The sequence below is a fragment of the Enhydra lutris genome, unplaced genomic scaffold (assembly GCF_002288905.1).
Source record: "Enhydra lutris kenyoni isolate GAN:26980312 unplaced genomic scaffold, ASM228890v2 scaffoldscaffold11, whole genome shotgun sequence".
NCBI classification, from domain to species: Eukaryota; Metazoa; Chordata; class Mammalia; order Carnivora; family Mustelidae; genus Enhydra; species Enhydra lutris.
The window spans coordinates 26,489,807-26,504,789 of NW_019154095.1; the positions used below are offsets into that span (position 1 = coordinate 26,489,807).

At 35.3% G+C, this 14,983-nt stretch overlaps 1 protein-coding gene across 1 annotated transcript; it reads left to right on the forward strand.

The window, feature by feature from the left end:
• Positions 1 to 14,120: 14,120 nt before the first annotated feature.
• LOC111144583 (60S ribosomal protein L27a-like) lies at positions 14,121 to 14,633 on the forward strand. The gene has a single exon (XM_022498944.1). It carries the CDS (start codon positions 14,171 to 14,173, stop codon positions 14,576 to 14,578), a length of 408 nt encoding a protein of 135 aa, XP_022354652.1. The 5' UTR covers positions 14,121 to 14,170; the 3' UTR covers positions 14,579 to 14,633.
• The last annotated feature ends 350 nt before the right edge of the window (positions 14,634 to 14,983 follow it).

Sequence of the window (14,983 nt, forward strand, 5' to 3'; positions counted from 1 at the left end):
AAATAAATAGATAAAATCTTTTTTTTTAAAGATCTTATTTATTTATTTATTTGGCAGAGAGAGAGAGAGACAGAGATTACAAGTAGGCAGAGAGACAGGCAGAGGCAGAGAGAGAAGCAGTCTCCACACTGAACAGAGAGCCCGATGTGGGGCTCGATCCCAGGACCCTGAAATCATGACCTGAGCTGAAGGCAGTGGCTTAACCCACTGAGCCACCCAGGCGCCCCAATAGATAAAATCTTTAAAGAAAGAAACTGAAACAAAACAAATCTTTTTCTGTTCCTTTATTCAGTGCTAGTATAAAAAAGGAGCTTGACCTAAAGTACATATGTCACTTGAAAATGTTAAGTGCATGATATGAAATTCTAAATGTTCCATTTCCTCTAAATTTTAGAGGTTCAATAAGTAAAAACAAAACAAATGGACAATCAAAAAAAGATTGACTATTTGGAAAAGATCATTTAAATTAAAAACAGGATTATTTTTCTTTTCCAATATATTACCTATTTAACAAAAAAATTAACCAAGATTTTCTTTATATCACAATCCACTTAAAGTTAAGCATTGGTAAAATAAATATTTTAAAGTAACTGTACCAGAAATAAACTTAACGTATACACTTAAATAAAGACAGCTGTGGGAGTTAGCAGTAAGCACCTGTTATTAGCTAGACAGGAACTTTAGAGCATAAATAATTCAATGCATAAATGAGATTTTAAAGATAAAGGGAAGAATCTTTAAGACCCAGAAAATGTATTTGCCCTGAATGGATCTCAAAATCAGGAACTCAACAAAATCCTTGAATTCAAAATATATTCTTCTCCTACAAATATATACATACACACACACGTATGTATGTGTATACACACACATATATAGAAGGCCTAAATTTTTATTCTTCTGTGTAGCTTTTTAAAAATTAATATTTTATTTTTTACAACAGTTGTTGGTTCATAGCACAATTGAGGGGGAGGTGAGATTTCCCATATAACTCTTGCCCCCATTTATTCATAGCCTTCCCTATTATCAACATCTCCCAACAGAGTGGTACATTTATTACAACTGGTGAATCTATGTCGATAAATCATAATCAAAGTTCATAGTTTAAATTATGGTTCACTCTTGATGTCGTATATTCTATGGATTTGGCTAGATGTATAATGACGTAGTTCCATCATTATGGTATCATGCAGAGTATTTTCATTTCCCTAAAATCTTCTGTGCTATACCTATTCATCTCTCCCTCCTCATCCTCCAGCAACCACTGATCTTCTTACTCTTCTTCATAGTTGTCTCTTTTCCGAAATGTCATTTGGTTAGAATTATAAAAGTATATAGCCTTTTCAGATTGGCTTCTTTCACTTAGCAATATGTACTTAAAAGTTTCTCCATGTGTTTCATGGCTTGATTGCTCATTTCTTTTTAGCACTGAGTAATATTCCATTGTCTGGACGTACCACAGTTTACTTATGCATCCATTTGCTGAAGCACATCTTGTTGCATCCAAGTTTGGGAAATTGTGAACAAAGTTGCTATAAATATCTATTTGTAAGTTTTTGTGTGGGCATAAGTTTTCAATTCCTTTGGAGCACAATTGCTAGATCATATAGTTGTAGATTTTGGCTATTCTAATGTGGGTATAGTGGTACCTTGTTTTAATATTCATTTCTCTGATGACCTGTGATATAGAAAATTTTCATATATGCTTATTTGCCATCTGTACATCTTCTTTGGTGAAGTGTCTCTTAAGGTCTTTGGTATATTTTTTAATTGGATTATTGTTGAGTCTTAAGAGTTCTTTGTATATTTTGCATAATAGTCCATTATTAGACATATCTTTGCAAATATTTTCTCCCAGTCTGTCTTCTCATTCTTTTAGCATAGTCTTTTCAGAGCAGAAGTTTTTAATTTTAATGAACTTCATAGATTTTCCCCTGATGTTGGATCTAAAAGTCATTGCCATACCCAAGGTCATCTAAATCTTCTCCTGCCTTACATTCCAGGATTTTATACTTAGTTTATACCTTTGCCTTTTATATTTTGGTCTGTAACCTATTTTGAATTACTTTTTATGAAGCATGTAGGGTTTGTGTCTAGATTTTTTTTTTTAAATGTGTAGCTACCCAGCAGTTCCAGTGCCATTTGTTGAAAAGACTATATTTGTTTCGTTATATTGCTTTTGCTCTTTTGTCAAAGATAAGTTGACTATATGAGGCTCAATTTCTGGACTTTTTATTCTGTCCCATTGACCTGTTTGTCTATTCTTTCAAAAATATTACACTGTCTTAATTATTTTAGCTTTATAATAAGTATTGAAATTGGGTAGTGGCAATCTTCCAACTTTGTTCTCATTCAATATTGTGTTGGTTAGTCGGGTCTTTTGCCTCTCCATATAATTTTTAGAATCAGTTTGCCAGTATCTGTGAAATAATTTGCTGGGAATTTGACAGAGATTTCATTGAATCTATAGATCATGTTGTGAAGAACTAGCATCTTGACAGTGAGTCTTCCTGTTCATGCACATGGTATATCTCTCCATTTATTTAGTTCCTTTCTGTTTTATGCATCAGAATTTTATAGTTTTCCTCATATAGATCTTGGACATATTTTGTTAGATTTATACCTAAGGATTTCATTCTTTTAGGTACTAGTATAAATGGTATTGCGTTTTTCACATTCCACTTGTTCATTCCTGCTATCTGGGAAGGAAATTGACTTTTGCATATTAACCTTGTATCCTGCTACATTGCCATAATTACATATTTACCTACCTATATTTAATAGCAAATTTAATAGCAAACACATATGAAAAAAGTAATATATTGGCCATAGCAGAACCAAATACTTCCATTTTTAATGAATCCTAGGTTAGGACTTACATTGTGGAATGTTATTTCGTTATTGAAAATGGAGAGTATTACTACCTCATGTATATTATGACTGTGTAGTCATGTGTAAAAAAACTGATCAAATGAAAAAGTGTCTTTTTTTCCTTATTATTATTCAGCTAATTTTTTTCTTGTTGAATTTTCAAGTCCTGGAATTTCAGACTAGATGGGGCATATATATGAGTGAAAAGTGTAAGGAAAAGCATATTTGAAACAGTGTCAGAAGATCTGAGTTGTAGTCCAATGTTGGCATCTATTTGCATGGCCATGGACAGATACCTTTATACTCTGTGCTTGGTGGAGTGAGGGTATACAAAAATAAGTATAAGACAAATTCCTTTGTTGTAGGTGCTGTATGAAACTATGCTAGTGATATTAATAATCACCAAAATTACAGTACCCCATCTACATCTGCACATGGAGAGGAAGAACTCACTTCTCCACAGGGTAGTCAAAGAATCTTTGTGATGGAGTCAGAAGTTGAACTTAATCTTTAAAATGTGGATTTTGATAACTGATTTGCAGTTTTAAATATTAGTCAATAGGATAGTATATCATGATTGAGAGTAAGGCCTCCTGTCTCATTTAACAGAAAATATAGAATTGTGTAGCTAGTTATCTAACTCAATTTTTTATGACAGGAAAGTCTTTCCATTTAATTGTTCAGACTTTTTTTTATTAGTTAATAAACAGAAGTAATTGAGTCACCAACTATCGTTTGGTCATCCAGTTAATTCTTTTTCTATCCATTTTCTATCTGGTACTTAACTTGAGGGAGTAGATATTGGTGTTTTACTTTAAATTTACAATTTTGACTAAATCCAAATAATTTTCAGTTGTTACATAAAGTAGTTGCAAACTTTGACTGCCAGTATTTCTTTTTCTTATTTAAAAATTAATCTCATTGGCTTCCATAGATTTTAATCCTCTAAAATGGCTAATAGTAAATAATAATAATAGTATCACATGTGCCAGTGTTTTAAAGAATTTTACACATGTTGACTCTAATCACTCACCAATAATCTGCCATGTAGGTACTGTTATTATCCTTATTTTACTGATATGAAAACTGAATAGTTAAGAAACTTTCCCAAGATAACCCAAGTTGAGAAACTTGCCCAAGAAACTTGCCAAAGTGGCAGAGCCAGAATTTAACCATAATTCAGGGACCAAAGCCTTTATAACTTATAGCTTCTCTAATGAAATGGCTATTGTGCCTCCATTTTGAAAGGCCAGTGTTAAAGTTTCAGAAATGTCATATTGTTTAATTTTTTAATGCAAATATAATTACTTTAAACAACTAAAGTATAACAATATGAATATTCTAGAGTTTCTGGAAATTATTTTAGGTTTTAGGTGTGAATAGTTTTGTATAGTATATATCTTGGCCTATTCTTTTATATACTGGAGGATCAGAGGTACTTTGTTTCCTTACTCTAGATATGGACATGCAATAATTATGATACAAAACATTGAAAGTTGAATTATTTGATCCCATAAGTACATGGCAAATTCTGCTTTACAAAGAAACTTCATATCTGTGCATTGAGATCTTTAATCCTCAGATCCTCATACAGTATCCCATTTTATCTTAAACTCAAACTCAATATAGTAAGACAGTTGCTTATTGTTTGTTCTTCACAGATGAGAAATTGAAGTAAAAAAATTAAGTACATTGCCTAGGGTCACACAGCTAATTAGAGATAAAGGCCAGTCAGGATGTTGGTTCATTGAATTCTCAGCATCAGATTCTATATTCTCCTCAGAAGAAACTACTGTCCTCATTGAATATCTTCTATTATTTCCTTCCTTCCTCCCTTCCTTCCTTCCTTCCTTCCAAATCTTTAGAAGAATTCTTTTTTTTAATTTTTATTTTTAATTTTTTTTTAAAATTTTATTTATTTATTTGACAGAGAGATCACAAGCAGGCAGAGAGACAGGTAGAGAGAGAGGGAGGAAGCAGTCTCCCTGCTGAGCAAAGAGCCCTATGCAGGGCTTGATCCCATGACCCTGGGATCATGACCTGAGCTGAAGACAGAGGCTTAGCCCACTGAGCCACCCAGGTGCCCCACTTTAGAAGAATTCTTTTTTTTTTTTTTAAATAAATGATTTTTTAAATTAAATTTTTTAATTTTTTAATAAACATATAATGTATTTTTATCCCAGGGGGACACATCTGTGAATTGCCAGGTTTACACACTTCACAGCACTCACCATAGCACATACCCTCCCCAATGTCCATAACCCCATCTTTAGAAGAATTCTTAACAATTGCCTTGACTTCGCTATTTTTAGGAGTCGTGGGATTAATTTTAAGTGCATTTTCAATAATTTATACACTAATTTGTATGTATTTGGGACTTTTTTGGTAGGAAGGAGTAAGAGACACAGAACTGTACACTGCATTTGAATTTCCTCATGGGCAATGAATAATAATTATGTGGTTGCTAAATTAGTTCAAGTATTTTGAATGTTAAGCAGGCAGACAAGGGCAGAGAGGTATTCCCCCAACTCTGACAGGAAACTAATGACAAAAACCTTTAACCAAGGGAAAAATAGCTCTGGAGTCAGTAAAAAGGTCTTTAGTTCAGAATAATTACCATTAGTAAGTGATTAGAGTAGAGCTTTTTAACCCACTGAGCCACCCAGGCACCCCTAGAGTAGAGCTTTTTAAAGTGGACTGCTGGAGTATGTGCCTCTGAATCATCCTAGGAGCATTTGTTAAATCCTTGGCTCCACCCTCAAGTATTGAATTTGAATTTTTGGGCTGGGGCCCTGAATTTATAACATCATCTAACTTCAGGGGGAACCCATGAAATAAAAGTAGGTAAAATAGCAGAATGCTTAGTTGCTTTCAAATGCCTGAAATTTTCACTTTTAAAAATGCCATGGATGGGGACCCCTGGGTGGCTTGTTTGGTTAAGCAACTGCCTTAGACTCAGGTCATGATCCCAGGGTCCTGAGATCAAGTCTTGCATTGGGCTCCCTGCTCAGCAGAGAGCCTGCTTCTCCCTCTCCTTCTGCACCCTTGTCCTTTTGTGCTCTCCCTCTCTCTCAAATAAATAAATAAAATCTTAAAAACAAAAACAAAAACATGCCATGGATGGAGAAGGGAGTACAACTTAAATATAGGCTGCATATGCTGACTTCCCTCCAAAGACTACAGCATGAAAAAGCTAACTTTTTAGTGAAGAAACCTATGAAACACCACCTTGGCTAAGTGATCAAGGCCAACATCAACTGCGGTAATGGAACATAATGAATTAATGACAATGGCACTTAACCTCAGTGGTCTTCCTTTCCAGAACATACTAACCCAACCTAATCTTGAAAAACAGCAGAAAGATCCTGATAGAAGAGCATGCTACAAAATACAAGACCAGTACTTTGAAAAACTGTCAAAGTCCAAAGTCATAAAAATCAAGGGACGTCTCAGAAACTTGTCACAGCTAAGAGGAACCTAGGGAGACACCAAAGGGGAACCTAAGGACTAATTGTAATGTGTTACACTGCGTAGGTTCCTAGAACCAAGGAAAGGACATTAGGTTAAAATTAAGAAGTCTGAGTAAATTATGTATAAATATTAGTTCAAAAATTGTTATAAGTGTGCCATACCAATGTAAGAGATTAATCACAAGGGCTGTCTAGAGTATATGGGTGTTTCTTCTATTTCTCAATTTTTCTATAAATCTAAAACTGTTCTTAAAAAATGCTCTGACTTGCTTATGGTAACTGGAGACATTTATAGAAATGAGAGAGAGAGAGAAAGACAAAATTTACCTGGCACCAGTTGGTGCCAAGGCTCAGCAGTTTTTGAAGGTAGGCTAGACCTGGGGCAGGAGCAATTAGCTTGCAGACTGACGTTCAAGATGGGAAGATAGGCTAGTTGGTCAAGCACAGAGAGCTGTTTCCCCAAACAAGGAGCTTTAAGCTGACTAAATATCCCTTTTAGGGGGAAAAAATTGAGTGCTCCTTTAAGTCTATTTCTTGAATCTGATTTTGAGAAGTAAGAGTTGATGCTCATTGAGGGCTTATTGTGTGTCAGCCCCATTCGAAACATGTTGTATGTGTTAACTCATTTCATACTTTAAATAGGCCCACGAGATAGACATTGGATTAACCCCATTTTACAAAATGAGAAAAAGGAGGCTGAGAAAGGTTAAGACGTTTGCAGGGCCCTCTACAAGCCACAGCAATATCTCCCAGTCTAGCCTGTTTACTATTGTATTGTACTGCTCCCAAGTGGGTTTTCCCAGTGAGCGTGTAGTACAGTCTTTGATAACGGTTGAGAGAGAATATCTTATGTCATTGGAGGTTCATTTACCCCCTTCTTTCTTTTTCTCATATTTCACATCCAAGCTGTTAGGAAATCCTGTGACTCTGTTTTCAAAGTAAATAAAAAATCTGATCACTTCTCTCCACCAACTTCCTCCACTACCACATTGGTCCAGCTTTCATCAGCTTGCTTGATTATTGTGATTCTTTAAGTTTTTACAAGCACAAAAAGTCACAGAACAACAAGAATCACAAAATGGAAAAAATTCAATCCCAAAACCTTCCTCATATCCCTTTCAATTAGTCCTTCTATCACATTCCCTACTATCTGCTGACAAGTGTCTGGCAATCACTGATCTGATCTGTCACCATAGATTTGCCTTTTCTAGAATTCATTTTGTTTATATGGCATCATACGATATGTATCCTTTTGCATATGGCTTATTTCACTTCGCAAATGCTTTTAAAATCTGCTTATGTTGTTGGATGTCTCACTCAGTTTCTTCTGATTTCACAGAAATATTCCATTGCATAAATATACCATACTCTGTTTTATCCACTCACCAGTTGATGGACATGTGGGTTGTTTTTAGTTTTTGTCAATTTTGAATAAAGGTGCTATGAAAATTGCAGTGCAAGTCTTTCTGTGGACATATTTTTCATTTCAGTTGGCTAAGTACCTAGGGGTGAGTTTGCCATAAGTACATGGTAAAGTTCTTAAGAAAACTGCCTAATTTCCAAAGTGGTTGCATCATTTTGAATTCCCATTAACAATGTTTGAGAGTTCCAGTTGCTTCACACCCTTTATAATGTTTGATAGTGTCAGTCTTTTTAAATTCAGTCTTGTAGTAGATGTGTGTCGGTATCTCATTATGATTTTAATTTGCATTTTCCCAGTAAATAACAATGTTGTGTTTTTTTATGCATTTATTTGCCATCATATATATTTATGATGAATTTTCTATTCAGATCTTTTGGCTGGTTTTTAATTAACTTGATTGTTATTTTACTTTTGAGTTATATAATTTATGTACTTTAGATACAAGTTTTTTTATCAGATACATCTTTTGCATATATTTTCTCCTAGTCTGTGGCTTGTCCTTTTATATTTTGTGCCTTTTGAATTTTGGTGAAGTGCAGTTTTCAATTTTTTAAATGTACCTTTGGCACCTTATCAAAGAAATCTTTGTTAAGAGGTAAATATTCCCTAAATTGATCTATGGCTTTCATTGAAATCTGGATCAGTACCCCAATAGGTTCTTTGGTAGACATTGAAAAGCTGGTCCTAAAATATTCATGCAAGTGCAAAGGGCATAGAATAACAAAAATAATTTTGAGTGAGAACAAAGTTAAAGGTCTTAGATTACCTGAAGTCAAGATTTACCATAAAGCTAGAGTAATCAAAATAGTGTTGTGTTTGTGTAAGAATAACACAGAAATGAATGGAGTACAATAGACTCCAAAAATAGCACATACACACATTCCATTGATTGTTGACAGAAGTGCCAGGGTAAAAGGAAAAGTTAATCTATTCAACAAAAAGTGCTGAGCAATTAGGTATCCATAGATGAAAAAGAAAAAAAAAAAAAGAAAAAGTTAAAAAAAAAAAAAAAGAAACTAAGTTCTTAGCTCATAACACAGAAATGACCTCAAAGTGGGTCCTAGATCTACATGTAAAAATAAAACTATAAACTTCTTGGGAAAAAAAAACAAAAAAAACAAACAAACAAAAAAAAAAACAACAAAACAGGGACGAAAACAATGTGTCCATAATTTAGGCCAAAGCAGAGGTTGGCAAACCATGGCCAGTAGGCAAAATGTGGCCTAATTTTTTTTTCCCCTAAATAAAGTTTATTGAAACTGAATCATGCTCATCTGTTTCCATATTGCCTATGACTTTCATGCCATAGGGACTAAGTTGAGTAGTTGCAACAGAGATCATTTGGACTATAACGTTTAAAATATTTACAATCTGGAGTTTCACAGGGAGAGTTTGCTGGACTCTGGGCCAGAATATTGTTTGCTTGTTTGTTTATATTAACATATAATGTATTATTTGCTTGGCGTAGAGGTCTGTGAATCATCAGTCTTACACAATTCACAACACTCACCATAGCGCAGACCCTCCCTAGTTCCATAACCCAGCTACCCTATCCCTCCCCTCCCACCCCTGGGCAACCCTCAGTTTGTTTCCTGGGATTAGGAGTCTCTTATGGTTTGTCTCCCTCCTGGTTCCCATCTTGTTTCATTTTTTCCCTCCCTGCCCTCCATGACCACCCACCCTGCGCCTCTCAAATTCCTCATATCAGAGAGATCATATGATAATTGTCTTTCTCTGATTGACTTACTTCGCTTAGCATAATACCCTCTAGTTCCATCCACATTGTTGAAATGGCAGGATTTGGGGGGTTTTGATGGCTGCATAGTATTCCATTGTGTGTGTATGTATGTATGTATGTATGTATGTATCTTCTTTATCCATTCATCTGTTGATGGACATCTAGGTTCTTTCCATAGTTTGGCTATTGTGGACATTGCTGCAGGGCCAGAATATTTTAAGTGGAAGTCCATAACACTTGGAGAAACCATCTAAGTGCTTATAAAATCCTACGTGGTTCTTACCCTCCTCCAATCTCCTATCTCTGTGTCTGTTTGGTCTCCCCACCCCAACCTGTAGCCCCTTGCCATCTCAGAGGTTCAAGCAAGCCTAGGGCTTTATCCATCCTAGCACACAGCTCTTGCTTAGGGCCTTTGCCCTAGAAATTCCTTACCGGAAATAACTCTTTTTGCAGATATCTACCTGGCCCTTACCTACTTCAAGTCTCAGATCAAATATCATGATCTTAATTCAGCCTATATTTACCACCTTTTTACCTTTGTAACTCATGCCTTCTCAGTTCCCCATGATCTGTTCAAAATCAGTTCTGCTTTTTCCCGATTCCCCCCATAGCATATATCATCTTCTAACGTTTATTTCAATTTGCTTGTTTATAATTTATGGGTTTTTTTTTTTAGATTCTATTTGAGAGAGAAAGAGAGCACAGACGGAGAGTGACAGGGAGCAGACTCCCCGATGAGCAGAGAACCTGATGTGGGGCTCTATCCCAAGATGCTGAGATTATGACCTGAGCCAAAGGCAGATGCCTAACCCGCTGAGCAACCCAGGTGCCCCTCAGTTTGCTTGTTTAAGTCATTCTCCAGCTTGGCCTTCCAGAAGCTAATCTCCACAATTGCTTTATCACTAAGTGCTTTAGCACTGCGAGAAATTTTTCATGTCAGGTACGCTTCTTACATATTTCAGCATATTTAACATTTATGAAGACATTTACCTAATCAAAACCTTGTCAGCTTTGATAGAAAAATATTATCCCTGTGTATAATTATTAGACTTAATAATAGTTACCATCTACTACATGTTTATTAAGAGGTTAGATGTAAAGACCCACATTATCTTATTATTCAATTCTCAGAGTAACCCAGAGTCATAAATTATTATCATAATATTACAGAAATGAAAATTAGGGCATGGGATACTTGGTAATTTCCTTATTGCTATATAACTTATTAAACTAAAGACAAAAGATTCAAACTGGATCTCCAGTCACGTCCTTGACAGTGATAGGTTCCATTCAGTGTTTCGTATTCCAGCTACACTAAATTCTAGGCCATAATCCATAGATGCTGCATGAGAGAACAACCACCTGGATTTGTCAGATAGGAACAACATAATTCTTTCTAAAACTTGTGATAACTTAATCTTATTTGATATTCTGCAATTTCTTTATACTGATATCTGGATTCAAATATTCATTAAAATATTCGTTTTAATTCAAATATTAATTTTAATGGATATACTAAGTTAATTATTAATACAGCAGTTAATTATTAATTGGCATATTAAATTTATAGGTCCAGAAATCCCTCTTCCAGAACCCTTGAGGCCAGTTGTGGTTCAGTATACACAATGGTTTTTAAGAAATAAGACAATACAAATACGACTTATCAGTTCTGTAAGGGAGATTTGGGGCAATTTTTGATATTTGACTTAATATATGTAAAGATGTAAGAAATTCAGAATTCAGTGACTATGCATAGTAAGTGGTCAACAAATATGACCAGTATTATGTTGGAAAGGCCCCTGGGTGGCTCTGTCCTTTGGGCCTTCCATTGCCAATTACGGCTCCAGTCTTGTTCTAGAGCCCTGAAAACAAGCCCTGTGCTCATGCTCCCTTAGGAGTTCTTCCAGGAGTCCTTCCCCTGCCCTCCCCCACCGCACAACCAGACCCAGCAGGGAATCTGCTTTTCTTCCTTGCCCTTTGTCCTTCCCCCTCCTGCATGTGCTTTCTCAAATACATAAATCTTTTAAAAAAAAAAAAAAAAAGAAGAAGAAGAAGTTGTTCAGTTCTCTGTCAGAATTATAAAATAATTTAACTCTAATATAGAGGTCTTTTCTTGCTTATCCTAATTTGTAATTTATGGGAGTATTAAGAACACCTAAAAGAGTAATCATTTAAAGCAATTTATTTGCTTCATTTTGATTCATAAATAAACCATTCAATATGCTGTAGAACTGAGAAGTTTTTCTAATTATTTAATCCTTGTCTGTATTAACATAAACTATTATTTATTTTCAGCCAAATTACCTTGGTATTTGATGTTTCAGCTAGGTTAGTGACTTCTGGTCAGGACCAGAATAAACTCTTCAAAGTGTTTCAGCATTTTAATGATTCAGAACATCCTAGATGCAGCAGAAACTGCCATCCTTTGATTCCGAAATGAACAAACTAAAATCAGTGTAAACTATGTCAAAACCTTCTCAAAGTGATAGGAGTGATACCTGAGCGATGGTCAAGTGGTGAGTTGAGAGTGCAGTTTTCAAGGAGCTCTTATTTCACTCAGCCTTTATCTCCCTTGCAGCATTGTTTTATCATCTGCCCTGACTCTCCCTGTTCCCATTGTAATGAAAATGTCTGCATAGCCAGGGGACCTTTGAAAATGTTCCAGGGATATTTGGGCCCTCTCTCCACCACTACCAACCCACCTAGCTCCTGCTCACCTTTCATTTCTCTGCCTAAACATCAGTTCTGTCCACAGTCTGTCACAACATCAGAGTGCATTATGGGCCTCTCTTAGTATACCACACAGAGCTCAGTCCTACCATTTGTTAAACTTAGACACAGAATGTTATGATTGGCTGTTTACTTGTCTGTCTTGCCTAGATTATAAGAGAGCCATTTCTACCTTTATCCATATTGTATTTCCAAGGCTTAACAATTTTGGGACAAGGTAGTCATGATTTGCTAAGTCAATAAACCTCTCAAAGTTTCTCTTATGTGAAAAAAAGACAATGCAGCTACTCTATAGAATTGTGATAATAAAATAAGATACTTAGTATGAATGGGAGTGTGTATCATAATGCTTAGCAGGTAAAAGACTTTCAATAAATGTTAATTAAATACAAAATCTGCATTTTTTTCCAGTTACAGTATAACAGTTTTTTAATTTTGTCATAGAATCAGGTTAAACTATGTGTATTATATATACTAACATTTCTTTCTTTTTTTTTTTTTTTTTTTGGTTGGTAAGTAAATTGTGAAGATAGTTAAAAATTTTTAGTAGGGTTGAGCAGCTCTGATTTTGAAATTTCTGAATATATCAGTCTGTTTTTTGAAAATATATTTCATTCAATAAAGCCTTAGAATGCATTTTGTGAAGCACATCTCTACTGAATTTTAAGTAAACATATTTTATAGAAAATTGAAGCCATACATTTCTGATTTGTTTATAGTTAAAATACAATTAACATTCTGCTTCAAGAAGTTTCTTAATAGTTAATTATTATTATATATTTGTTCAAAATATTCCTTTTCTTATGAGTTTGTGCTAAAACTACTGAGTGAATGTTTGATAAGAACAGGATGTGTGCATAGTCTCCAGGTTTTTCCCCACAAATTACTTACGAAAGACAAAAGAAAGACAGTAACTTTCCAGTAGAGAAACATAACAGACACAACCTTAACAAAATGCTCAAAGGTAACCTGGCCTTGGAACAAATCAATGTCATGTGCCTTTTGATATAATGCACAGTGAAGGCCCCCAAATCACTATGGTTATATTTCTGCCAAAAATGCACAACCTGAGTCTAATCATAAGGAAACAACAGACAAACCCAATTTGGGAGACATTCTACAAAATAACTGGTCTGTACTCTTCAAAAATGTCAAGGTCAAGAAACACAAAGAAAGACTAAGAAACTCTTCTATATTAAAGGAAAGGAAAAGGTTATGACAATTGTCATGTAATAAATACGTGAACCTGGATTGGATCCTCAACCCAGGGGACAGGGGAGGTAGTAGCCATAAAGGATATTACTGGGGAAATGGACAGCATTTGAAATAGAGATTGCCTATCAGATAATAGTTTTATCAAAGTTAAATTTGACAATTGTGTTGTATTCATGTAAGTAAATATCCTTGTTCTAAGAAATACTCACTGAAATGTTTAGGAATTAAGGGATAGGATGTTTCTAGCTTATTTTCAAATGTAAGGAAGAATGACAGAGAAGGAGACACAGAGACAGATAAAGAGAGACAGAGAATCATAGAGCAAAGATGATAAAAATGTAAAGGGTATATGGGAATCCCTCATCCTATTCTTGTTACAACTTTTCTGTGAGTTTGTAATTATATCATAATAAAATATTAACCGAAAAAATGCCTCCCTCTGAAAAAAACTTCATGTGGCTTAGTGTTAGATATTCAAATATGATGGTAGAATGGTCAATTATTCATTGCTTACTTTGAAAAAAAGTGATTTTTCAGTTGTTGAATAATTAAAAAACACCAACTCAGTGACCTAAAATAACAATTTATTATTTTATCTATAATCTTGAGGGTAGACTGAGTTCAGCTGGGAAGCTTTTCTTCTTCACAATGCATAAGATGAAGGTATTCTGGGCTGCTGACTTGCCATCCAGACTGAGGAAGACCCGAAAACTTTGGGGCCACATGAGCCACGGCCACGGCCACATTGTAAAGCACCGGAAGCACCCAGGAAACCGGGGTAATGCTGGTGGTAGGATACATCACCATAGGATCAACTTAGACAAATATCCCCCAGGTTACTTTGTAAAAGTTAGTATGAGACATGACCACTTAAAGAGGAACCAGAGCTTCTGCCCAACTGTCAACTTTGATAAACTGAGGACCTTAATTAGTGAGCAGACATGGGTAAATGCCACCAAAAACAAGACTGGAGCTTCTCCTACCATTGATGTGGTGCGATCCAGCTACTATAAAGTTTTGGGAAAGAGAAAACTCCCAAAACAGCCTGTCATCATGAAGGCCAAATTCTTCAGTAGAAGAGCAGAGATGAAGATTAAGGGTGAGGGTGGCACCTTCATTCTAGTAGCTTGAAGCCTCCTGGGGGGAGGTTCATTAAATGCTAACAAGTACTTTTCAAAAAAAAAAAAAAAAAGATGAAGGTATTTGTTCTGCTCTGTTCAACTAAAAGCTCAGCAGTGGCAGGAATATACCCGATGGGTGGTCATTTCTTAGGGCTTCTCTTCATTCAATAGTTTAGCCTTAGCTGCTTTATAATTACAAACTTTTTCCAAAAAGCCTGGGCTCAGAAGTCCCAGAATGTGTCCTCCGCCAAATTCTGTTGTTAGAACAAGTCACAATACAGCTCATCTTCGAATGGAGAGGGAATAGAATCTACTTTTTTTTTTTTTTTTTTTAAGATTTTATTTATTAATTTGAGAGAGAGCGCGCGCGAGAAAAAGAGTGTGAGAGGGGAAAAGGTCAGAGGGAGAAGCAGAC

Bases quoted from the DNA above. Each gene is read 5' to 3' on its own strand.
- LOC111144583 (XM_022498944.1), top strand. From the start codon at position 14,171: ATGAGCCACGGCCACGGCCACATTGTAAAGCACCGGAAGCACCCAGGA.